Raw genomic sequence first — 27,677 nt, 5'->3', positions numbered from 1 at the left:
GGGGGGGCGTTGCCGGGCACGGCCAGCAGCCTCCCGCGGGTCCGGGGACCCATCGCGACCCGGGGGGGCGTGGCCGGGCACGGCCAGCAGCCTCCCCGGGGTCCAGGGCTGCATCAAGACCGGGGGGACGTGGCCAGGCACGGTCAACAGCCTCCCCGGGGTCCAGGGCTGCATCAAGACCGGGGGGACGTGGCCAGGCACGGTCAACAGCCTCCCTGGGGTCCCAGGACCCATCGCGACCCTGGGGGGCGTGGCCGGGCACGGCCAGCAGCCTCCCCGGGGTCCAGGGCTGCATCGCGACCCGGGGGGGCTTGGCCGGGCACGGCCAGCAGCCTCCCGGGGGTCCCGGGACCCATCGCCACCCGGGGGGGCGTGGCCGGGCACGGCCAGCAGCCTCCCGGGGGTCCCGGGACCCATCGCCACCCGGGGGGGCGTGGCCGGGCACGGCCAGCAGCCTCCCGGGGTCCCGGGACCCATCGCGACCCGGGGGGGCGTGGCCGGGCACGGCCAGCAGCCTCCCCGGGGTCCAGGGCTGCATCGCGACCCGGGGGGGCGTGGCCGGGCACGGCCAGCAGCCTCCCCGGGGTCCAGGGCTGCATCGAGACGGGGGGCGTGGCCGGGCACGGCCAACAGCCTCCCTGGGGTCCCAGGACCCATCGCGACCCGGGGGGGCGTGGCCGGGCACGGCCAGCAGCCTCCCCGGGGTCCAGGGCTGCATCGCGACCCGGGGGGGCTTGGCCGGGCACGGCCAGCAGCCTCCCGGGGGTCCCGGGACCCATCGCGACCCGGGGGGGCGTGGCCGGGCACGGCCAGCAGCCTCCCCGGGGTCCATGGCTGCATCGCGACCCGGGGGGGCGTGGCCGGGCACGGCCAGCAGCCTCCCGGGGGTCCGGGGACCCATCGCGACCCGGGGGGGCGTGGCCGGGCACGGCCAGCAGCCTCCCCGGGGTCCAGGGCTGCATCGAGACCCGGGGGGGCGTGGCCGGGCACGGCCAGCAGCCTCCCGGGGGTCCCGGGACCCATCGCGACCCGGGGGGGCGTGGCCGGGCACGGCCAGCAGCCTCCCCGGGGTCCAGGGCTGCATCGCGACCCGGGGGGGCGTGGCCGGGCACGGCCAGCAGCCTCCCGGGGGTCCCGGGACCCATCGCGACCCGGGGGGGCGTGGCCGGGCACGGCCAGCAGCCTCCCCGGGGTCCAGGGCTGCATCGAGACCCGGGGGGGCGTGGCCGGGCACGGCCAGCAGCCTCCCACGGGTCCCGGGACCCATCGCGACCCGGGGGGGCGTTGTCGGGCACGGCCAGCAGCCTCCCGCGGGTCCGGGGTCCCATCGCGACCCGGGGGGGCGTGGCCGGGCACGGCCAGCAGCCTCCCCGGGGTCCAGGGCTGCATCGAGACCGGGGGGGCGTGGCCAGGCACGGCCAACAGCCTCCCGGGGGTCCCAGGACCCATCGCGACCCGGGGGGGCGTGGCCGGGCACGGCCAGCAGCCTCCCCGGGGTCCAGGGCTGCATCGCGACCCGGGGGGGCGTGGCCAGGCACGGCCAGCAGCCTCCCGGGGGTCCCGGGACCCATCGCGACCCGGGGGGGCGTGGCCGGGCACGGCCAGCAGCCTCCCACGGGTCCCGGGACCCATCGCGACCCGGGGGGGCGTTGCCGGGCACGGCCAGCAGCCTCCCGCGGGTCCGGGGACCCATCGCGACCCGGGGGGGCGTGGCCGGGCACGGCCAGCAGCCTCCCCGGGGTCCAGGGCTGCATCAAGACCGGGGGGACGTGGCCAGGCACGGTCAACAGCCTCCCCGGGGTCCAGGGCTGCATCAAGACCGGGGGGACGTGGCCAGGCACGGTCAACAGCCTCCCTGGGGTCCCAGGACCCATCGCGACCCTGGGGGGCGTGGCCGGGCACGGCCAGCAGCCTCCCCGGGGTCCAGGGCTGCATCGCGACCCGGGGGGGCTTGGCCGGGCACGGCCAGCAGCCTCCCGGGGGTCCCGGGACCCATCGCCACCCGGGGGGGCGTGGCCGGGCACGGCCAGCAGCCTCCCGGGGGTCCCGGGACCCATCGCCACCCGGGGGGGCGTGGCCGGGCACGGCCAGCAGCCTCCCGGGGTCCCGGGACCCATCGCGACCCGGGGGGGCGTGGCCGGGCACGGCCAGCAGCCTCCCCGGGGTCCAGGGCTGCATCGCGACCCGGGGGGGCGTGGCCGGGCACGGCCAGCAGCCTCCCCGGGGTCCAGGGCTGCATCAAGACGGGGGGGGGGGGGGGGGGGCGTGGCCGGGCACGGCCAACAGCCTCCCTGGGGTCCCAGGACCCATCGCGACCCGGGGGGGCGTGGCCGGGCACGGCCAGCAGCCTCCCCGGGGTCCAGGGCTGCATCGCGACCCGGGGGGGCGTGGCCGGGCACGGCCAGCAGCCTCCCGGGGGTCCTGGGACCCATCGCGACCCGGGGGGGCGTGGCCGGGCACGGCCAGCAGCCTCCCCGGGGTCCAGGGCTGCATCGAGACCCGGGGGGGCGTGGCCGGGCACGGCCAGCAGCCTCCCGGGGGTCCCGGGACCCATCGCGACCCGGGGGGGCGTGGCCGGGCACGGCCAGCAGCCTCCCCGGGGTCCAGGGCTGCATCGCGACCCGGGGGGGCGTGGCCGGGCACGGCCAGCAGCCTCCCGGGGGTCCCGGGACCCATCGCGACCCGGGGGGGCGTGGCCGGGCACGGCCAGCAGCCTCCCCGGGGTCCAGGGCTGCATCGAGACCCGGGGGGGCGTGGCCGGGCACGGCCAGCAGCCTCCCACGGGTCCCGGGACCCATCGCGACCCGGGGGGGCGTTGTCGGGCACGGCCAGCAGCCTCCCGCGGGTCCGGGGTCCCATCGCGACCGGGGGGGCGTGGCCGGGCACGGCCAGCAGCCTCCCCGGGGTCCATGGCTGCATCGCGACCCGGGGGGGCGTGGCCGGGCACGGCCAGCAGCCTCCCGCGGGTCCCGGGACCCATCGCGACCCGGAGGGCGTGGCCGGGCACGGCCAGCAGGCTCCCCGGGGTCCAGGGCTGCATCGAGACCCGGGGGGGCGTGGCCGGGCACGGCCAGCAGCCTCCCACGGGTCCCGGGACCCATCGCGACCCGGGGGGGCGTTGTCGGGCACGGCCAGCAGCCTCCCCGGGGTCCAGGGCTGCATCAAGACCGGGGGGCGTGGCCAGGCACGGCTAACAGCCTCCCTGGGGTCCCAGGACCCATCGCGACCCTGGGGGGCGTGGCCGGGCACGGCCAGCAGCCTCCCTGGGGTCCAGGGCTGCATCGAGACCGGGGGGGCGTGGCCGGGCACGGCCAGCAGCCTCCCGCGGGTCCCGGGACCCATCGCGACCCGGGGGGGCGTGGCCGGGCACGGCCAGCAGCCTCCCGCGGGTCCCGGGACCCATCGCGACCCGGGGGGGCGTGGCCGGGCACGGCCAGCAGCCTCCCCGGGGTCCAGGGCTGCATCGCAACCCGGGCGTGCGTGGCCGGGCACGGCCAGCAGCCTCCCGGGGCGGGGTCCCCGGCGATCGCCACCCTCGCCTAAATGGCTGGTGCTGAGAGGGATCAATGGGGCCAATGGAAGGAGCAGGTGGTAGTTGACCACGGAGGCCATCTGCAGCAGCTGGATGCAGAGTTCGGGTCCACGTTCTCCAGGTTGGCCTCCATGGGGCCCGTGTCGCACCCATTGTAGCCGAGTGGGCATGCTGGCATAGTAGCCCCAGCATGAGGCCAGCTTCCCAAGCCAGGCTGCGGAGGGAGGGAGGGCCTCTGGGCTGGGAGCACTCCCCGACCCCAGTGGACAGGGCACAGAGCAAGCAGCAGAGAGCTACTAGGGGTGGTGGGTGTGGTGGCCTGGCTTCCAAGAGGCTGGCTTCAGCTGCTGTGGCCTGCGCTGAGGTGGCTGGTGGTGGGGGCAACTGCGTGGGCGCATCCGTGGCTGGGGCACTGGGAGACGTGGGACTGCAGCCCAGAAAGCGAGGCTCAGGAGGACCTGGTCACCGACCCCGGGCATTGAAGCCGCCTCCTACAAGATGGATCCTAGCCTAGGTGTGTGGGAAGCAGGTTCAGGAACCTCTCCCTTTGCGGCGCCAGAGCCCAGGCCTGCCAGCGCCCCAGAGGAGACCCCCACCAGGATCGGGGGCTTGACCGGTCTCTAAACCAGGGTGGCCATTAGCCCAGGCCTGCCAGCACCCCAGAGGAGACCCCCAACAGGATCGGGGGCGTGACCGGCCTCCAAACCGCCAGTGACCCTAACCCAGGCCTGCCAGCGCCCCAGAGGAGATCCCCACCAGGATCGGGGGCATGACCAGCCTCTAAACCGCCCTCAGCCCTAGACCAGGCCTGCCAGCACCCCAGAGGAGACCCCTGCCAGGATTGGGGTCATGGCCAGCCTTCAAACTGTGGCGGCCCCTAGCCCAAGGAGGCCTCCTGGCCGAGGACGCCTGAGTCTGTTCTTGACCTAGGGCCGGGCTCTCCCCGCAAGGGACTCAGAAGCCACCAGAGTCTAACTGCCAGTCTCTGGGAGTGCATCCACTGTCCACCAAAAAGTAGGGCCATCAAACCATTCAGTCGCAGTGCAGGCACAGGTCCGTGGCTGACGGGGTGGAGGCCAGACCAAAACAAAACAGCAGAAACACCCTGCCCACCTGGGCAGGTACTGCTGTAGTCCACGTGGCCTGGGCAGTGTAGAAAGCGCTACCTTCTCCCAGGTCCTGTGCTGGCACTGCCGCCTCGCTCACCCTCAAGCCCCCCTGAGTCCTGACAGCAAAGTGTGTGGGGCATTCTGCAGGAGTTGTACCGTTCTGAGTGCTTTTGCCCAAAGACACACTTTGGGATGAATTCAGAGCCACATCTCATTTCCCATGAGATTGGAAGAACCATGTGAAAGGATTTTGACAAAAGCTTTCCACATCTCTGTTTATTCTTTTGAATCCATAAAATGACCTTAAAAAAAGCATCCGGGCCACCTAAGAAAGAATGCACTTTCTGGCCAGAGCACGCAGGATTCTTTTGCCCAACAGGTTAAAGGGAGCAGAGCTGGCCCAGTGGGAATGGCCCTGGTGCCCTATGAGGAGACCGGGGGAATGGGGTTGCCGAAATTCCATAAGCCTCTTGCCACCTTCTCCTTTGCAAACCACACCATCCAGATCCACCAGGAGTGGAGGCAACTGGGAATCACAGCCGTGATTTGGGACATGGTGAGCAAATCTTGAGGGGCCTCTGAAAACATCTGCAACTGATTATAAGACTGGTCTTTATTTAAAAAGAAATAAAAGAACAGCTTTGTTGAGATATAACCCATATACTGTACATGTCACCTAAAGTGTACAATGAACTGTTTTTTTAAAGTAAATTCAGAGTGGTACAACCATCACCATGCTCAATTTTTAAATATCTTCATGACCCATCCCCTCCAAAAAAAACTTCTACCCATTGGAATCACTTTCCTGATCATCTTCCCCAAAATAGATTGCACTTTAAAGGTGGGTAAAGGAAAGTTGAGGGAAGTTAAAACACTGCACAAAGGATATTGTAAGATGACAAAGCCCAAAGTGAAGATGATGTGTTTTCTTTAAAAAAATATATATTTTTAAAATTTCAGAAAGGGAGAGGGAGAGAGAGATAGAAACATCAATGATAAGAATCACTGATCAACCGAAACCGGTTTGGCTCAGTGGATAGAGCGTCGGTCTGCGGACTGGAAGGTCCCAGGTTCGATTCCGGTTAAGGGCATGTACATTGGTTGCTGGCACATATCCCGGTGGGGGGTGTGCAGGAAGCAGCTGGTCGATGTTTCTCTCTCATCGATGTTTCTAGCTCTCTATCCCTCTCCCATCCTCTCTGTGAAAAATCAATAAAATATATTAAAAAAAAAAAAAAGAATCACTGATCAGCTGCCGCCCCAGGCCCCCTACTGGGGATTGAGCCCGAAACCCAGGCATGTGTGCCCCTGATCAGAATCAAACCTGGACTCTTCAGTCCACAGGCCGATGCTCTCTCCATTAAGCCAAACTGACCAGGGCCATGTGTTTTCTTCAAGTTCTGCGTGGTTGTAATGGTCCCCAAATCTATACTAATAAAAGGGTAATATGCTAATTAGAGTGGTTGTCTTCCGGACATCTTTCCAGACAAAGCCGCAGTGGCTACAAAGGCCAAGGCTCAGGCAGCCATAACCAACTGCAGTGGCAGCAGCATTGGGGTTATGGGGGTGGTGCCTCCAGAGGGAGGCCAGACGGGGGGCCAAGGCACAGGCAGTTTGGGGTGATCAGGCTGATAGGGGAGTGCAAGGTAGGGGCAATCAGGCTGGCAGGAGATCAAGGTAGGGGCGAGCAGGCAGGCAGGCAGTGGGGTTAGGGACAATCAGGCAGGCAGGCAGGTGAGTGGTTAGGAGCCAGTGGTTCCGGATTGTGAGAGGGATGTCCAACTGCTGGAAGTTGGACATCCGCTGAGGGGTCCCAGATTGAAGAGGGTGCAGATTGGGGTGAGGGGCACATCCCCTCACCCCCCCCAGTGCACGAATTTCGTGCACCGGGCCTCTAGTATATATATAAAATCTCCCAGAATGTTATATATATCAATGCTGCCAGCACTTACCTTTGGGATGACAGTATTGATCATGTTAATTAAGCAATGAAGCCATTAGACTGAGGTGTCCCTAATGCTATGGTGGCTCATAAGAAACCAAAACCTAAGCCTGTAAATGTAAATACTCCAGATTACAAAATCCAAACCCTAAGGACAACCAGTCCTAAACAGCCTTAAGTTAGAGCCAATTAAATAATTTCTTTGCTTCCACATTTTCTCTACAAAATCTTTCCCCTGGCTCCTGTTATAGGAGAGCACTGCCTCAAATAAACTCACAAAATTTTAAATAAACCCGTTTAACTTTTAACAATAATTATTTCAAATACTTCAAGGGTTTGTTATCTGTATTCTTTAATTTTTCAGTTTGTGAACATTTTACTACTTTTCAAAACTTAAGACGCTTTCTGTAAGCCACCCCCATAGTCCACAAAGTAGTGAAACTGAAATATGAATGCAGACTTTTCTGACTTTGGGAGTCAGCTCTTAACTACTACACTCTAGTTCATATATGTAAGTCACAACTCTAAAGTCACCATCACAAAATTCAATTCTTTATTGCATAATTGTGGACAACAGATTAAATACCAGATGTCTGTCAGCTTGGTTTAATGAGAAATTCATATCACAGTACTTTTCACTTTCAAAATTTTGAAGCTAAAAGACTCACTATAGCTTTCTATATTGTTAGATTTGAATATAATTCTTATGAGATTAAAAAGAGTGACATCTTCAGCACAATCTTTATCCTATATAATTAGAAACAAAGACATAGGATTTCAATCTCTCCCATTTCCACCTCCCAACCACACCCCTTTTTCTTTCCTCTCCCTGTTTCTTTATTTCCTTTCCTCCCCTCCCCCTCTCACTTACAGACCACAAATTGTGCAAAGAGAGGAAGCCGACAGATATTAATTCCTTGGAACTGAATAGCCACAGTGGAACAAAGGCTAGAGCAATATTGGCAGAAAGGACTGGGAATGGTGAGAGACCAATAACTCATGAATAACAAGTCTGCATAAACAGTTTTAATGACTATTTTAATGGTTTAATGGATGGCACTTTAATAGGATTTCTAGTACAATCCTGAAAGCTTGTCTTCCATAAACCTGTCATTAACAAAGAACTGGACTGCTTCACCACATAACCATAGTCTACTGAACTGAACACACAAAAAATTATAGCAGTTGTCATCATATATTATTATCCTCGTCACAAGTATTTTGTTAACTATTGTGAGAGAGACAGCTACATGCTCAAAATGGTAGGTTGCCACTGAAAGAGGTATATTTATACTAAGAGGATTCAGTAGAAATTAAATAAAATACAACAGGAAGCTCACAATTGTAATGTGTATGAAGCCAACAGTAGAAACAGTAACTGGGATACAAGCACAGAGGTGTGTAAACATGAAAACTTGAAATATTCACTGGTGTTGTCTTTGAAATAAAATATGAAATTCCTTGGGTAATTAGTTATGGATCCCTACAGCATGGATCCCACATTTGTCTCATTATTTTATTCTTATTTCCTGTACTGACTTAAAGTTCTTGAAAGTCAGAATTGCCATGCTGTGTTTCTAAGTGCGCACACCAAATCAATATATATATATGTTGAATTGGTTATAATCAGCCCTAGTGGATAATCCTAAATTCTAGCCCTTGGCTGTTTTCCTCTATCCATGTCAGAGGTCCTCAATTCTGACTTTTCACATTGGAATACCTCCTGTCTGGAAAGCACTTTCTTATCCTTTTTGTTTGTCTAAATCCTACCTTGCTTTCAAGGTTCAGCTCAATTCCCGCTGTCCCAACCCACCCTTGCCTCACACTTACATATGCACCTACCACCATGCATTACAGCATGGCACATCCATTGGGCAATTAGTTATGTTTAGACTCATAGCATTTTTCTTTTAAATTCATTATTTTAATGTACACTTTCATTAGATAATTCTATTGTTTGTATGAAACACCTCTATTATTTGCTATTTTAAAAATTACAGTTTATATTCAATATTATTTTATCTTAGTTTCAGGTATACAGCATAGTGGTTAGACAATTATATACTTTACAAAGTGATCCCTCAGATACCTCCACTTGGTAATTCTCAATTCCCCAAATCCATTGTAAGTTCCTGAACAAAATATTGTCTACAATATAACTTTGTAGTCTGTGAGCTTGCTCAGTACAGGTGCAAGTAAAAATGTTGATGCAATTTTTAACAATATCAGATTTTTGTCTGAATTTCTGTGCAAGTCTTTTGAAATTGAGAATTATAATTTTTTTTTACAATTGCTCTGTCACCTCCTGATTTAGAATTCTGAGTTTAAACACGTATCCAAAGATTTTGAACCTGAAGGTAACAGACTATATTCCCCATCAATGTCGGTAGCTATAAATTCACGGACTTTATAGCAACCTCTACTGATTATCAAGACTACTGAAAAAGCCCATTGCCTAAGTTAAAGTTCATTAAAGTTGTAAAAATGAACAGGAAAAAATAACCTTTCTAAGATCCAATTTTGGAAAAAAATATGAATAGATATAGCCTTCCTAGGGGATCTGTATATATCTATTTATAAGGAATGTTACTGTAAAATTGACTCCCTTTTTTAAAAAATTGAAAGAATTATCAATCAAGCCATTCAATAAAAGTAAGCATAATTGTATGCTGGAAAAGTCAAAGAACTATATTTAAATTCATTTTAAAAATCTCTTGATTATTAAAGAAAAACATTAGATTATAGGCTCTGCTCTTTATTACACAACGTAAGTCTTATTTAGTCCACTTTGAAGGTACACTTTGATGATTTAACAAGATGGTAAACAAAACACAAAAGGCTAACCAATCTCATACTGGCAAATAGTAATATAATTAAAGTAATAAACATAAAAGAACGTTTTCTAACAAATGGAGCCCTTTTTACCAACAGAGACATAAAAATACAAATAGGTTACCTCAGACTATGAATTATAAGGGAAGAAGAGAAAGAGATCTATATTATACTTGATCAACTCCTATTTCTTTCTGTTGGCACATATTTCATCCAGTTAGGGAAATCTTGGTTGATATTACAACATAAAATATTATGCTTGATAACTTCTCCCAAAGTTTAGAGAAACATTAAGATGTTCTGCCATGGAAACATAATAAAGAACAAATGTGGTTCCTTAACCTTATTTGACATACATTAAAATAACAGAATATGAGAAGGGAAATTTGAGTTTTCTCTACATGGGGCCAAAAAGCTAACAGTTTGAAGCATTTATTTTTCTGTCCAAGAAATTAGCAAATATAGCGTCTGAAGAACAGATTTTTAGATAGCTGCTAGCACTCTAACTGGATTTCTAAAGCCCTGAATTTATTGAATGTTAGAAAAATAATCCAACAACACGTCACCTTTCACATGGTGGATATAACATAGAAAAAATCCTAGTCCTATTACATTGGAGGACAACTCATAGCTGCATGGTATTGGAATCCCTACAAAAATCCAGTTATTGCAGCTTTGGTCTAAAGTTTGGCTCAACTCTGAAGGAACCCTTAGACTCAGAATTCAAGGCAAGGGTTATGTATTATTCATTTTTGTACCCCCAGAGTCTTTAGAAGAGTACCTGGCACATAGTAAGAACTCAGTAAATGTCTGTGGCAGGACACAATGTGAATATAAAGCTGGAAAAGGAACAAAGACCTTTAAAGAAACAGGCATTCCTGTTTTTGAACGTTTTTTTTAGAGGCAACCAATAAATTTAGAATTGGTGTCCCATTGTTCTCAAGGAGATTTGGAAGAAATGAGCAGCTTTGTTTCACGGAGTTCATTTGTTTATTCCCTAACGAAAATTATAATCCTTGGTCTGTGGCATCACAATTGGTTGCTGTGGGAATGATTACAGATCAAAAACAAAAAAATTATATCCCTTTTCAAGAGCAAATGAGTAGCAAGCGCAGATGAAGTCTTAAGGAAACAAAGATGTTCTTTGCATGCAAATATTTTTATGATAAAACTACTAGTATAGAGAGATAAATTCTTTGTGAAATTTGCTGGCAGATTTCTAGCTTTGAGGAAAGATGATAGCATATCTCCCTCCAGAGTTGGCCTTGAGACAGGAATACTCCAGATCACTTTCCTTTACAGACGCTGGGAGAGGAGAAAAAGCGAGTTCTGCACCCTTATGCTGCTTTATTTTAGGCAGGGGACTGAATGTCCCCCCCCACATGCCAATCACTGTCAGGGAGGCGGATCTTCCCACACTATCCTAACAATGGATTGCCCAAGGGAGGGCCACTGAAGAAAGCCAACAGTGGATCCTCCACCCAGACAGAAGACCATTGCCCATGCAGCTGCTGCTCCTCTGTCCGCACAGGACATCTGCTGCAGGACAGTAATATTATAACCCAACGCGCCATCTTTATTCATGACCTGCTAAGGGATACCCATCTTGATATCACGTGACTGCGTGGGATGTGGGAGATAGATACAAAGAGCAAACAAGTTTCCTGTTTCATTTTTTAAAAATGGATTCCTGTATTCACTGCGGAAATATTGACCATGCTAGTCACAGGGATACTCCAATAAGATACATCGCCTACCCTAAGGAAGCGTTAATTCCAGGGGAAGACAGACAAGTGAAACTAGAAAGACTGCAGCCCCATGCACTACCATGGATTCAGCCACAGCAAAGGGCAGATTACATCTGCCAGATACACAGTGACAGGTGCCTGCCTCACCCTAATGCTGGCCTTCTGTGCTCATGCTTCCTTCAGACTCTGAAACTGAGCATGCTTACAGAACTCCACAGTGTCAACAGCTCCCTCCGCCAGGGGTTTAAAAACAATGCCAGCAACGGAAATAGAAATCTTCACTAAAACCGGGGCGGGGGGGAAAAGAAGCTTAGTGGTTTCCTTGACTTTTTATAATATACCCATTTAACAGTCAAATATAAAGTGTACCCACTAAATTGTACACTTTAAAATGGTGAATTTTATAATAAATATTTTATATATCAATAAGTTAAAGAAAAATATATAAAATATATCATCCAAATTTATTTTTTGCCTGAAACCATTCTGTTCTTCCAATAACCAAAAATCACCTCTTATCACAATCCTTGATAGCTATTCTAAATTCTTAGTACTGTTTGTGAGGGTTCTCATATAGAAAGAAAAACTTCGGTGTTTCCAGTTACCCTGTCTTTAAAATGTGTTACTGATACTGTTGTAATTAACTAGTTATTAATAACATGAAAGGAACAAAGGGAAGGCTATATATTATAGGCATGTCATTTGGACAGCGTCACCAGGAAGCTAAAGCTTCACGCTCCCCAGGGAGTCACCGATCTATTCCCCACAGATCGCTGGGGGAAGGGATGGACATGTAGAATGGACACTTGCCCAGTACAGTTGGGGGATTGTCTGGAAGGTATTTGCCTAGCAGTCACAACTGGGAAAAGGTCATTGCTCACAATGAGTGTGGCCACTGTGAGAGTGCAAAATTTGGGATATTTAATCCCCTAAACAAAGAAATTCACTCTCTTGGTTCCTCTTATGCTCTTGGGACTCTGATTGCTCAGGGCGTGCTCTCCGGTATTCACCCACGTGGCCCACAGCCACGTGGACCCCACACGTGATCGACAACTCGACTGCTGCCATCCTGATGCTGGACTGGACCCAGGTCCAGCGCAGAAGGAAACTCTGGACACTGGCTTCGCCTTTACTGAAACCCCAACTACACTTCTTCCATGACTGGACTAAGGAAAATGGGGCTTTGGAAACCCAGGAATGTAACTTCATGAAAATAAAGCTTTCTACTATATCTCAATCTTCCACGAGGGCCTCCAGAAATCCTTATTCCAGTGGTGCCACAAGAACCCTCACTAGCAACAGAGAAAGACCACCCACGCTTTTCTCCTATAATTACTACAATTTTACTTCGGAAAACCTTCCTCCTTAGTCCTAGTTTCCGTTTACCTAGGGGGCCAACCTAGAAAACATCAGCTGTTGCATAATGTTAGATGTGAAACTGGCTGAGTCCACATCCCTAAAGCTCCTTGAAAATGTCTTCTCTTCATTAAAACAACATGGATGCACTAGATTGGAAGACTTTAGGAAGCCTCAAATATAACTCCCCAGTAAACTTTATAGTAACTTTTTAAACCTCTGAAACTTTAGGAAATTTTAAAATTATTTTGAAGATAATGGAAGAATCCTTGAGCTGTGACAGAAAGGATCAATATGGAAGGGATAGAAAAGGAACAAAAAAGGAAATCAATGCCCAGTTGCATGGCAACACCCACCAACTCCAAAGCTTAGACTGAAAATTTTTATTCTCCTCATGTCTCCACTGATGATGAGGAGGTCAGTTAATTACTGTGGGTAGGAAAGGAATCCAAGTTCTCCTATATTTGCTGATGCAGCACCCTAACTGCTCTTAATACAGAGGGAGGCAGCATTTCACTGTTCATTAACTATGCTAATTATGGTTTCTCAATCACTTCAGCCTTGTCTGCCCTCCCAAGTTATACAACACCAACAGAAGAGATCAAACCTAAGCCTGCAGGGTTGGGGTAGGGACATCACCACACTGAGAAAACAAAGAGGGATACCTGGCATCAGAAAGAATCTCATCTTTGTAACATCTACTTTTATAATGCTTCATAATAATGAGACAAACAGAATCCCAACGTTAGAGAGAGGATTTATAAAGGTCACCCAGTGAAATCACCAGTATGATGCTAACCTTCTGCCTCCTCAATCCAGCTTAGGAAGTTATGTGCCACTTGACATACTGTTCACTTTAACAGAAATAAAAGCTGGAGCTAAAGCAAAAACAGTAACAACAATAAACCCCGAAGCTAATGGAAATGAATATAAATAGGCAATGAGTTTGCACACCCCTACTATCTTGAAATATGGCAAACTTCTGCTTGTGAAGTAACAGCTCCATCTTTTTAAGTCATTTAGCCTCTTTTATATGACATTAACTTGCAGAAATTTAAAAGAGGATTTTGCATTTATGAAAGCACTAGCAGCCCGTTTGCACGAAGATTCGTGCAATAGACCTTCATTCACCTGGCTTCCTGCACCAGTTTTCTGCCGGCACCGGGGACCCAGGCCTTGGCTGTGGCCACCGCCTTCTGCCTTCTTTCAGGGTCGGGGCTTGGCCCCGGGCGGTGGCCTTGGGCTCTGCTGCACCCCAGTGTCCCTGCTAAGGATCGTAGGAGCCGACCCCCGGTGGTTGCCTGCGATCCGTGCAGGCTTCCCGCTGGTGCCCAAGGCCAGAAAGCCTCCGCCTGAGGCTTTCCCGGCCTTGGGCTCCACCACACCCCAATGTCCCTGCGACGGTTTCCTGGTGGGTGTGGCTTGTGGGTGTAGCGAAGGTACAGTCAATTTGCATATTATTCTATTATTAGGTAGGATTATTAGGTAGGTTGCTTTAAAAATCTTAAGGGTAAATGTCACTTTATATCATTTTAATAGATTTCTGAAGCTTCATTTATTGTAGTGAAGGAGTTCTTCTTTCATCATGCGTCTTACCTAAATGAAGTTGGAATTCAACTGGTGGTATGTGGAGAGGAGGGCATTTTGCCAGTATGTGTCTTCAACTTATTTTAATTGTCAGGACTAAACAAGTAGGTAGACTCTAGTCTATAGTGTAAAGTGTCAAGACCTGAACAAGTCAATACGAGCTATTTCCTGAGAGTTAAGACTGGGTCATTATACCTCCCAATCCTTCAAACATTTGTTTCTGCTTCCTCTCTCCATTTTTTGTTCCCAATGAGTTGGTCAAGGTCAGACGACAAATGCAGTCACTACTGAGGTCAGAACATGACCCTGACACCAAGCCCTGGGAGTTCCTATCCTAGCTCTGCCCCTTACTAGCTATATGACTAATTGGACAATTTACGTAACTTTCCTGTGGGTCAGTTCAGTAGCCTCTTCTGTCACATGGGGATACTAATAGTACCTACTTGGAAGGACTGATTGAGGAAATACACGTAATGTGCTATGAAGTGTACCTGGCACGAGGTAAGAACTATGTAAATATTTGCTTATTATCAGACCTGCAAAGGTTTTTCTGTGAAGTCCTACAGAAAAGCTAGGTATTATTAGCATGATAGTAAACGATTATGCAGTTTAGTACCAAAGAAGAAGGTATGAAGAAACATTCTGAAAACTGGCAGGAAGGAGGAGGGAAAGGAAAGACTAGGGAGGAGGGAGAGAGGGGAGAGGGAATAGAGAATGGGAGGATTGGGAGGTGACGAAAGGAAGAATGAATGAATTCAAGGATCTCCATGAGATGGAGTTTGGATGACTGATAAATGCCTAGCATTAAGGAATCTTACTCAGCAAGTGAGCAATAATGCAGTTCTGATTATGCCGCATGCATCAACTTCTTAGTTAAAGCCAAATTCTCCAATTGCTGCATCTCTGATGACTAGATGTTTCCCAAGGCATTGCTAACTAAATCCACAAGTTCATGTAACATCTTAATGCTCACATCCTTCTCTTCGACCTTCTCTGTTCTCTGGGATGTGGTGGGGTGTGTCCAACAATTACTTTTCAAATAGAATGACAAACTGTTTAGCCACAGTAAAAACAAACAAACAAAAAAAAAAAATCCAACCAACCATGGCAAGTAATATTGCCAATACCACTTATTAAATTTGAAAAGTAGGACATAACTAAGTAAAGGCATCCCGAGTATGTAGGACAGCAGCAGGCTCTCCTTGCCCCAGTCCCTTGTTGCAGCATTGTTACGATTCTGCCCATAAACTATTGTCACAAGTTACATAAACATAGATGCATTCATTCGGTCCCTGGGGTTCTTGCAGCTTTAGAAGCCAGAAATCATTTGCAGGCCCTGAGCGTATTTTTGAGATCATCTAGTGCAGATTCCTTAGCATGTTGTCGCAACCTTGGAAGGGGGTAGGCACCTTACCCACTTCACCTCTCAGTAAAATGACCCTGGCTTCGCAGTGACAGGTACAGACCAGACTGGGTCCCCCACATGAGCCATTTCCTTATCTCCGTGCCTTCCTATGTGCGTCTCCCTTGCCCCACAGTCTTGCATTTCTAGCAAATTTCAGTGGCTCTTCAACTCAGATGTTCTCTGAGAGGCCTCTCCTCAGTACGGCTCCTTCTTAAATGACCCCTCCCCACACCCATCATGTTCTGGTAATTATTGGTTCTTTTTCCATTTTTCCTATGGACACCATGGACCCATCTAGAGCAGAGGTTATTCCTTGATCAGTTTCTCTTCTCCAGTAAATGCCAAGCAGACAAAGGCATGTGAATGGTTCCTCTTATAAAATAAGGAAAGAGATCAGGGAGGTAAACTATTTGTCCAGGGGCATTAAAGTCCATATTGGAGGGCAGGTTCTCCTCACCAGTGACAAGGATTCTTTTCTGGACATTAGTATGGATTTAATTACCAGAAATTCCGTTACATATGAAATATGGAAAGAACTCTGTAGACATCATAACCACCCTCCATCTTCATCACCCCTCAACCTTCTCTTAATTGGTTTCACAGAGCTTCTTTTTGGAAGAAGAAGGATATGTTTTAGAAGATGAAATGACTTATGAGAAAAGTTCAGTGTTACTAAGTGACTAACCAGGAGGTCATGAGTATTCAAGTTCAGAGCATTGAGGGCCACTTGCATTTACCGTGTGCTTGCTTTGTACAGAAAGGCAAGAGGCCAGGTGCTGAACCTGTATTCATCTTCATAACAACCTCATGAGTAGGCGCTAATGTTTTCAACTTTAATAAGAGAACCAAAGCTACTAAAGGGGAAGTAACTGGTTCAGGGTCAAGTAGCACAGCTACTAATTGGCCCAGTCAAAATATAAGGCTTGTTTTCCCCGACTTCAGATCTCTCTCGGGCGTCTGCTATTGCATCCCTCTCAATGTACACTTATCACTCTGGCCCCCCCAAAATCCCAATTTCATTTTAAAATAAAAATAAAACTCAAAAAGTGGTCACCTTCTCAACTCTGACTATCATCTCTTTGAAGTTGAAAGCTTACTTCGGAACTAGAGACACTTCCAGGTTAATTGTTTCCTGAGAGCCTTGTGCTCCACATGGGAACAGGTGGAAAGACAACTTGGACAATGTCCAGCGATGGTCAAGGGCCAATTAGTTATAATGAACTTGTATGAGAACAAGGACTGAGAAACAGAAAGCCGAAGTTATACAAGATTCCTCCAGGGCCAGATGGCTCCAAGAAGAAAAAATACAAAAAAAAAAAATAAATAAAAGGCTCACATATGAAATATATGGGATTTAATGCCTGTGAGGAGAATGTCTGAGGCTGAAAAGTAGATACAAGAACAAACATTAAAAAGTCCAAATGAAAATCAGCTTTGGAAATTGAGAACTTGGTTGCAGTTTGATCTCTAATCACTACGCACGTTCAGAAAGAATAAAAGACTATAAACACAGATACCCATACCGTGGTCTTGGATGCAAAGTTTCTTCTAGGGTGTCTTTGTGTCTGACTAGATTTGTTGACAAGATGCAGAATGCCAGGCAGCTGGGAAGGGGCTCTCTGCACCTTTATATCTTACTTGATGAGGCTGGTCTTTAGCTATGAAGAAAGCAGCTTCTCAAATTGCCAAGTGGCAGGCCCATCTCTACTATAAAAACTACACGGGGAGATTAGTCAGTAGGTGCCTTTGAGTTAAATGGGAGGCATCTGCATTAAAACGTATTGACTTCTTTACTGTTGAAAGATAATAACAGTCTATTTTCTCAGAGAAAAGGGCCTGAAAATAAGGCTTCACTGCTGATAAGTCAGGTGGCGTGTGGACCAAGGAAAGCTGCTCTTTTTACAGAAAGACACTCTTTGTTCTGTTTGCTTCTGGTGTTGGTACTAGGAATTTTGATTACAACAAAGAGCTTCTGTGAACTGTAAATTTAGTTAGAAATCGATCCAGACACACACTTGGCTTAGTCATCAGTGCTGAGCTGGCTGCCAGGTGGCCACTGGCAAACAGAGACGGCAGAACACCTGATCAGGGGGATGCTATATTTGAACACAGAAAATGATTAGAATAAGAGAAAGGGCAACATAGTAAGTGCCAATTGCATTGTTTTAAACTAGCAAAGTTTTTCCTTCTATTTTTGTTATTACTACTAACTTTCATAATAATTTCAGCAAAGCCCGAGGGGTTTGACCAATGACAGGGATGAGAAGATACCAGGGTTTCATTGATTCAAAGACATATATATTTTTCACAGTTTAACAGCTCTATAAATTTGATGGCATCTATTTGATGAAACAAATAATAGTTACTAAGACAACTGAGAATTTGTATCATGGACTCTGCTAAGAATTTTATATGTATTTACTTTAAATTACCTATGAGGTAAGCACTATGACTGCTTCCTTTGTAGGGGTGAAGAAACAAAAATATAGAGAGGTTCAGTGACTTGCTTAAGGTCACACAGCTTGAGCCAGGGGCCAAATTTAGGCAGTGTAAGTCCAGTGCATGTACCCAGCCACTGAGCCATTGTTAGCTAAATGAGCAGACGTCCCCGAGTGGCAGGTGGGTTTGGACCCAATCTGAAGCTATGTGCCTCGGGAAGTGGGTAATGACTGCCCTACCCGCACCCCCAGTCCTAGAGTATCAGGAGACTCCACTTTGGAATGGTAAATTTAGCCATTCAGTACGCGCCGCCCCCCCCCCCCCCACACACACACACACACTGGCAAGGGAGTCAATTTGGTTTATACAGCTCAGATATACTAAAGTTGTTACTGCTTTTTATTTCATGAACTCACTCATTTTTCTCATTCCATTATATAAAACACCATAACTTGTTCAAAGTTAAAATTTTTTTTTCTATCTTTTGTGGCTCATGTGTCAAAAATATTTAAAAACAGAGGCTTTTCCCTCATCTATTGTATTCTTCAACTTCGCATAAGAGATGAAAACTGATCTCTGTCATCCTCCACTTGCTTACTTTAGGAAGATGGAGGAGCCACTTCCAAGAAAAACCTAGTAATTCAAATGTGGCAAACACACAAAACAAATCAGGGGTAGGAGTGTGTGTGTGTGTGTGTGTGTGAGTGTGTGTGTGCGTGTGTGTGCGTGTGTGTGTGTGTGTGTTTGGTTTCTTGTTTGTGTCTGTGTAGTGCCCTAATGAATAGTCACCGTCATGAGTTAACACATAAATTATAAATGAATTGAAAGCAGGTTTGACAAGTGGTTTTACATTATGAAAGCTGGCAGGTTTACAAAACATGTAGCAATGACAGCTATCTGCGTACAAATGTACTTTGGCGCACATGGTCAAATACACCAAGAGGCTTTTCCTAGGGAAAATAGAAATGTTTTCTTTGTGGTCATTGCTTTGATGACAGACAACTTTTTGCCTTCTATGGAGAAATACAATGTTTACCATTGGGAATGAAGAAATGTCTATCGAGAAAAGGAATGCATTCCTAGCATGTCATAGGAAAACCACTGCGTGTTCCAAGGGATAGTCATGCCATGCAAATTATTAAGTATGACATTTTCACAGAAACTTTTGATATAAATATTATTCTAGTTGGAGACTCAGGTTTCTAGACTCTATAATCAGGGCATGATAAGATTCAAACAGTAAAAGATGTAGGTCTCTAGAGCAGGTCAATTAAGGCACACTGTTCTTCTAATGACAAGAGGGAATACACGGGTGACCTGGTTCAACCACATACTAGGTTCGTCACCCTGGACAAGTCATTCTTTTCTTAGCCTCTTGTTCCTGACCTCTAGGATGAGATGACTCAACTCTGAGGTCTATTCTAACTCTTAACATTTAAAAACATGATCTAAGCAATAATTGTAAATGTCTCTATATGTCTTGGCACTGTCTCAATATATTTTGATTCATGAATAATATATCTTTACCTCTCTCATTAGAGTGTTGTGAATACCCTAACTTCATAGACAAAAGTGCTGCACACATAATGCTATTAAAAGAGAAGGACAGGACTCTGATATCTGAAAAGTTTCAGATAAGAAGCTCTTTACCACCTGACAGGCACGAGATGTGAAAGCATTGCCATGAGCACAGTAAGAAACTCTCAGCACATTGGGATGCTAACTGGTGGAGGGCATGTGAGCGACGAGATCAAAGATCATCCAACTCCAGGGATGGCAGCAAAGATGTTGGGACTGGACTTTGTGATGGGAACAGAACACGTCCAGCCTTCTGGGAACCAGTTTCTTGCCCCTCTCCGATCCCCACAGAAAAGTCTGCTCTTCAGAGTAGTGATACTATGTGTGCTTAAGATACTACTGCTAAAAGAGTTCATCAAAGATTTGAAGCCAGATGTTTGATAAGTATTCATGACTATGCAATGTCATGGCAGGATGGACTGTGTCCAAAGGGTAATCTTTAAGTCAGCCATTGGGAAATCTGGAAGAAAATTTGCTCTTGGAGCTGTTTGAAAAGGGAGTTATTTTCTTCACCTACACCACAAAATGTATAAAATCTAATAACGTACCTGAAATAGATGATGTGATCTAAGGGATTATTTCCATGGGAAACTGTATCTTGAAAAACCAAACTGGGAGCTAGTTTTACATATTCTCTAACTGTAAGTTTTCTTGCTAGTGACCACCAGGCAACCATTATGTCAAGGTCTTGTCCAATGGGGGTGGAGTGAATCCATACAGTCAACAGTGTATTAACCCTACGTCTAGAAAATAAGGAACTCATCTACATAACTGAGGAAGAAGGTTGCTTCTGTTTTATTCACTCACATTACAAAGGACAGGTGTGCCAATGTGCAGAAGTCAGTGCATCTCTACTTATAACAGTGCTATTTGCACACTTGTAGGTAATTTGAGCATGTGTGTTCCTAAACTAAGAACTGCTTCATAATCCCCTAATTCTTCTTCCTATCCCTAGGTTCTCTGTTTCTCTTTCCATTATATACATCAATGACAAGTTACCTTCCTAAGAAACCACTTTGTAAGTATGCTCTGTATTCTCATATCATACTCTGAAAAACCTTTTATCATAGGATTGATTTTACTGCAATTTTTCATTGAAATGCTTTGTTCAGTGAAAGGGTAAATTACTTGAGGATAGCTATTGTAGGAACTTAATAAATACTTTATTAACTTATTAAGACTACATGATACTTTATTAATAACTTAGTATAATTATCTCTCTACAAAAATCTTTCTTTGGCACACTATATAAAAATAGTTTAACTTATAGCTACAATTTATTGAGCCCCTTAACATATGTATATACATACATATAGATGTATAAATAATACACACACACACACACACAAATCACATATGTGTCCTGGAATTTATACACATATGCACACATATTCCATATCCCCTAATTCTCATAGCAACACACGTTACACATGAGAAACATTCATAGGAATATATAACTATGTGAGGCTACACCATATACTGTGTTCAATTCAAAATACAATCTGCCTGGGTATAAATCCCATGTCCTATCTAACACTCTCCCTCCCCCTGTCACGCACTGGTGAGTCTGGCACTGAAAGCTCCTGACAATTCTTGGCCTTTATTGTCCAAATTCATTTCACCCAACTTCCCACCATAAACAATTTGCTCCGTCATCACAAGCCTACTTAGCAGGGTGTCTTGTTAAAATGCAGACACACGTTCAGTAGGTTTAGGACAGTGCCCTGAATTCTGCATTCCCAGCAAGCTCTCAGGAGATACCAATGCTTTTGGTCTGTAGTTCATACTTTGAAGAGGAAAGTAACACAGATTTCTTTTCCTACTTACCTTTGACCCTTCCCTTGACAAAATGCTCCTCACTCCTTTTCTTCCTAGTTCCACTAACACTACCACTTTTTCTTTAATACCTTCCCCAGTTCTTCATCACTCTCTGACCTTTACTAAATCCCAGCAGGATTCCATTACTATTTAGGATTAGCTCCTTGTTTTTCTTCATCTTAATTTTTTTACGTTTATCTATTTTGGCCTACTAGACATCCTGGAAGAACATGTTTCTTATAACTGCTATATCCCTTCCACACGTAGCATAGTGCTTTTCTGTGGTAATATGTGGATCACTGTCAGGTCATCCTTCCAGTTCAGAGCCTCTTTCCAGAGTACTTTCCTCTCTCCAATCCAAGGAAGGAGTCAGGTCTAGATGGGCGCGCTGTTAGCAGGGGCGTACTAATGTGTGTCTCCACCACAAATGAGTGAGTTGCAGTTAAAAGTTTGTTCTCTGGCGTTTGGAATTGGACTATCAAGAAAATAATGTCTCTTTTTTTTTTGGGGGGGGGGGCCTCTATGTGAATAAAAGTATTATCTGAATCATATTTTATATATGCGAATGAGAGAAGCAAGAAAGTGGCCTGTACAGGAGGAAAAATGAAGCTAGCCCAGAGAAACACAAAGGTGAGAGTTCCAGAGATGATGACCAGAAATCTTAACAGTCTTCTAGGTCCTGGTAACAGTTCTTAAAGCACCCTTGTACTGTTGGCCTTATTAAAAATAAATTTATAATAAGTAATTTATAATTAAAATGAACTCCCCTTTGTTCTCCCTGATGCAAATTATGGGCTGTAGTTACTTACAACCAATCTAACATAAATAGGATATATTTATATAATGTTAATAATGACAATGCTAACGGTGATGCCTGCCAAATGAATCTCACATACTGGCTTATCAGCCATTTCAGTAAATGGTGAAATCAAGATTGGATAATGTAATACATTATCCTAAACCAATGATGGTTCTCAAACTGAAGTCCTCAGATCACCTACACCAAAGTCACCTGAAGTACTCTTTCAAAATGGATATTCCCAGTGAGAAATTAGTTCCAAACTGTATATCTAATAAGGAGTTACTAACCAAAATATATAAAGAACTCATACAACTCAATAGCAAATAAGCAAACAATTTGATTTAAAAATGGGCAAAGGAACTGAATAGATGTTTTTCCAAAGAAGACGCACAAATGGCCAACAGGTCCATGAAAAGATGCTCAACATCACTAATCATCAGGGAAATGCAAATCAAAAGCACAACGAGATAGCACACCAGTTAGACAGGCTGTCATCAAAAAGACAAGAAATAAGTATTGGCAAGGATGTGGAGAACAGGAACCCTTGAGCACTGTTGGTGGGAATATAAATCGGTGCTGTCCTTATGAAAAATAGTGCAGATGTTTCTCTAAAAGTTACAGTGGAGCTACCATATGATTTAGTAACCCACTTCTGTGCATATAACCAAAGAAAACAACATCACTATCTTAAAATGATATTGTACCTCCACGCCTACTACAGCATTATTTATAATAGCTTAGCCATGGAAACAACCTAATGTGTACTGCTGGATGAATGGATCAAAACAGTATCATATATATACAATGAAATTATTCAGTCATAAACAGTAGGAAATTCTGCCATTTACACACACATGAATGGACCATGTGGACATTATGCTAAATATAATAATCCAGACAAAGAAAGACAAATATTGTATGACCTCACATATATGTGCAATGTAGAAAAACAAAAAACTGAACTCATAGAAACAGAAAACAGAATGGTGGTTGCTAGAAGCAGGGGGTTAGAGGTGTGGGAAATGGGTAAAGGTGGTCAAAACATATAAAATTCCATTTACAAGATAAGTAAGTCCTGGGATGTAATGGACACTGATGAAAAGTGTTAATAATACTATATTGGATATGTGAAAATTGCTGAGAGAGGTTTTAACAGTCCTCATCATAAGAAAAAAAATCATAATGATGTAAGTTGATATACATTAACTAAACTTACTGTACTAATCATTTTGCAATATATACATACGGCCAATCATTATGTTGTATACCCTAAACTAATACAATTTTATATGTCAATTACATTTCAATAAAACTGGGGGAAAATAAATAAAATGGATGTTCCTGGTTACCACAGCTGACCTACTGAATGAGCATTTCTGGCACTGGGAACAGAAATCAGTTTTAATTAGGTTTCCAGATGTCCATGGGCATTAGCAAAGACTTTGTTTGGCAAGACTTATACATACTATTCTGACTAAGTCTGAAAATTCACCACCTAAAGCATTGACTTTGACAGGGACACCGACTGTAAGGAGGACTTTATTCCCTGCATTCTAGATGCCATCTTCAAATTCTGGCTGCTTAAATTCCAGTAGGATTTTGCAGTCTCATATCACAAAATGAAAACCCAAAGTATTCGTAAAGACCTTCAAGATGCAGTTATACTCATTTCTCAGGTCCCTTCTTCCATCTATCGTGGAATCCAAAGTCTGAGCCCAGTCTTCTTGACAGTAAAGGAATTCTCTCACATGATCTAATAATGCTGTTCTACAATTTCATCCCACTTCCTCCTATTCTGACCTCAGATCAGTGCTAACAGCTTTTGTACCTTTAATCTGTTTTAGTCTTAGGATAACAAATCTAGCTTCGTGCATCTTGAGAGGTCAGAGTAAACATTAATCTATAGTGATTCTGACAAAATAATGAGATGTTTGAAAGTAATGTGACTTGTCTTTCCTTCAGTTTCTTCATTGAAAATAAGTAAAGAAATGTATTCATACTTATTTGGATAATAATATGTAACTTTTTCAAAGTATTGCTCTGTGACCTAAAATATTATGCAGAGGCCTATTATCACAAATGAACACAACACTTAAATATCTCCTTCATGGCTGTTAAAGCACAGTAGATTCAATTCATGCCCAGGGAGCTTTAATCACAGATCATGGTCATGACAAAGGGTAGAGACAGTGTAGGCTATCATGGCAATGGCCACTGGGGGAGTTTTTAACGGGAGCATTGCCAGCATGCGGTTCTCATAACTACTTTCAAGGAGCACTTCTGATCTAATGGCTAAATGAGTATCATTACAGGATATTTATATGTAGCATTTCTGGAGAATTTCATATGTAAAGGCCAGCCATTGTAGACAGTGCACACAACTGAAATTGCTAGAGTGATGCAAATACTGTCAACAGTTTTAAGTGATATTGATAGTGAATTAGTGGCTTATTAACGGGTTAAGCTATTAAATTTTAAGGACTCATTATGATACTCATAATCACAAATAAAGTATTATAGGACAACTATGAAGAAAATATCACATAGCAAAGCAATGAGAAGAATCCTGATAATGATAAAGAGCAGGTTGCAGAGGAGAAAACTGGTTGGTGAAAACTGACACTTCACTAAGTTTGTAAGCTGCCCCAGGTGGCATTCCTCATATGTATTATTTTTTTCCCCTTAAAACTCAATTTGCAGCCTTAATCCCCAAGTCAAAATCTACAGAAACTGCTTTAAAGAATATTGCTCTAAGTTTAAAAGAGCCATTATAGCCGAGAGAAAGAACAAGAGAAAAATAAGGAGACCTTCTGATAAAAATAAAACATTTCATAATCCAAGGTGAGTTTCATAAAATTGAGAATGTTCTCCTGAATACTTGGAACAGAATAAAAAAATACAATTTAAACAATGAGCACAAACAGACAAACAAATACTACCCCTAAGCAAATAAACATTAAAAAACTCAAACAAAACGAACAAACAAAAAATTGGACAAAATCCCTTTTGTGTTCTATCAGATATTTGACAGAGATGTTGGAGTATTCTAATTGAATAAAAGGCTATCCAGCTCTCCAGTGTGGAAGCGCAAGGGTCTACAGTTATGTTTTGCTTAGCCAGTACAGTAATTTAAAATAATCAAAAGTGCAAGAGTTGAAGACTTGAGAAAGTTCATGCAAATATCCAGATTGCCACAGGCCTCACTACTCCTCATTCTCTTACACGGAGCTTCTTCCTATGGTAATAACCCTCTTGCCATATGACGCTGGGGCTCCCCTGAGAGGGTCTCACCACATGTGAGAGGGCAGGTTGTTAGAGCTGGTAGGGACGGACAGATCATCTCGTCCAACGTCCTCACTTAAGGTTAACACAACAGAAACCAAGAGAGGTAACAGAGATGTGTTTTAAGATGCCAAGTCATCAGCAGAAACTCTCTGGCAGAATTTGGGCTGCTCTGGCACTCAACAACCTTTTGTCGTGTGGCACAACTGCAAGATTTTAGTTGTACCTGGCAATCTTAGGCTAAGTTAAACAAGGCCTAAAAGAATAATGTTCGTTTATCCATAATTCATGAGTTGGCTTTAATACGGGCCCCTATTCCTTGGGAATACAAGAAATAACCAGTTTTACAACTTTCTGCTTGACAAATGCCACAACACACACACACACACACACACACACACACACACACACACACACACGAAGACTTTCCATTCACTTTCACAAAGCACTTTTGCAAATTCTGAAATTTTAACAGACCATTCAGTTCACCATTAATTCAAAACAGGTTAGTTTCTGAGAACATATGACTGTCTTAATGTTAAAACAGCACTATTTCAGACGGAAGGATAAAATCATGCACAGGTACTCAATCGTTACAGCACCATTAAGAGTCCTGAGAAAGCCACTGCTCCCTGTAGTCTCTCTTTCTCGGTGAGAATTATCACCAGGAATCGGTGCATTTGGCCCCCATTTGGTACACTGGGAAGCTTATTAATTCAGTACATTCCATGAATGTAAGACCAGAAAAGATAAATCAACTTCTCAAGTAACACTGAACACACGTTAACATGTTAAACATCTTTTAAAAGTATAACCACTGTGTTGACTGTATAGAGACTTTCGAGTTGGCTACTTGTTACAAAGTTTTAGGTCAGATTATAAGTCACAATAAAAAGATAAGGCACCAATAAAGTCAATTCTCAAGAATATGGTCCCAAAGAAGAGATTACTGTCAAGTATCGACACACCGACTTACCTCATATTCCTGGGAAAACTTCAGGTTGTCATTTGCTTTCAACCTTTCAATATGATCTGCAAGTTCCAAGATAGGTATTGGAGGGTGACTAGCCATACCTAGTGAGAGGAAAGAAGAAACACATTTGAAAACCAATAAAAAGTGATGCTAAACAATTCCAAAATATAGAAAATGCTATAGTTAGAAATGGCCTGAAAAATGTGTGAGTAGTAAGGATGTCTTATGTGAGGAAGCAGGCAGATAGTTTGGTTACTCAAAGCAGGACATGCTCTGAAGAATGAATTTTGTAGCCAAATGAGAAGTCACCCAGCACAGTCCCCATACTAACACTCCTGGTGTAAAAGAAAGCGTTATTGTGCTATGAACCGATGCGGTTAGCTAGTGGAGAAAACTGACAGTCAGGCTTGATGTCAACTTCTGCTTTGAGTAATGACTATTATGTCATTTCAAACTCCTTCTCCTGCACTGTGTGAAATGGAAATTGTGTGGAATTAAATGGCGTAAAGTGAACTAAGAAAACGGACACTGAGAGGGCCTAAAAGGGAAAGAGGAGTAGCTTGATAGGAAACATAAAGTGACTTATGCATAATCAAGGAAAACTAACTTGACGAATGAAGGTTACCAGGGTAACCGGAATCATCTGAACCTGCAAAGGAAATGATGGTGTAAATAAAACAAAATAGAACGAGTTTGTAAAAAAAAAAATAAATAATGAAATGTATAGTCTGATATACTTTTTAAAAGGACTAATAAAAATTCAGCAACTTTTTACAGGATTCACTTATACATTGTGACTCGATGTAGATCGCTTTAATACTTCACAAATCTGTAGGTGACTGACATTCACATGCAAACATGGGCGCAAAGAATAGCATGCACCACAGCTCATAGATGATAACCACTGATGACAAAATCAGACACCAAACTAAGTTGCAAAAATGTTTCCACTAGCAGCAGATTGTAGAAGCTGGGGTTGTGACCTCCTGGGCATTGACAAATGGCCCGCACTGAAGGCTTTGTGGTATTTTACCTGTGTTCCATTACTCGACCCCCAGTAAACCTACAATCTACCCCAGGTGTAAACATCTTTGTCCACTCATGCGAAATGAATTTAGGGAAGTGAGCAAACGGTGAGAGAACAAGGAGGGGAAAAGGTGAAAAAGAAAGAAAGCAGTGGCGGGAGTGGGGAGGTGGTGGTGGTGGTGGTGGTGGCGGCAAGTTCAGTGTAGTTCAGTCTGCCAGCTGAAGAATATCACGGATTCAATTCAAAA

General features: G+C 45.8%; 1 protein-coding gene across 1 annotated transcript in view; it reads right to left on the bottom strand.

Annotated features, from left to right (window-relative positions):
* The window catches only part of PTPRD (protein tyrosine phosphatase receptor type D), a 335,371-nt gene that overhangs the window by 88,205 nt on the left and 219,489 nt on the right, over window positions 1–27,677 (bottom strand). Inside the window, exon 21 of the mRNA XM_054727642.1 lies at window positions 26,407–26,504. Coding sequence (XP_054583617.1) covers window positions 26,407–26,504 — 98 coding nt within the window. The remainder of the gene's footprint in view (window positions 1–26,406; window positions 26,505–27,677) is intronic.

The sequence above is a fragment of the Eptesicus fuscus genome, chromosome 15, assembly GCF_027574615.1.
Source record: "Eptesicus fuscus isolate TK198812 chromosome 15, DD_ASM_mEF_20220401, whole genome shotgun sequence".
NCBI classification, from domain to species: domain Eukaryota; kingdom Metazoa; phylum Chordata; class Mammalia; order Chiroptera; family Vespertilionidae; genus Eptesicus; species Eptesicus fuscus.
The sequence above is the reverse complement of the archived record's forward strand: the minus strand, read 5'-3'. Positions and strand labels throughout refer to the sequence as shown.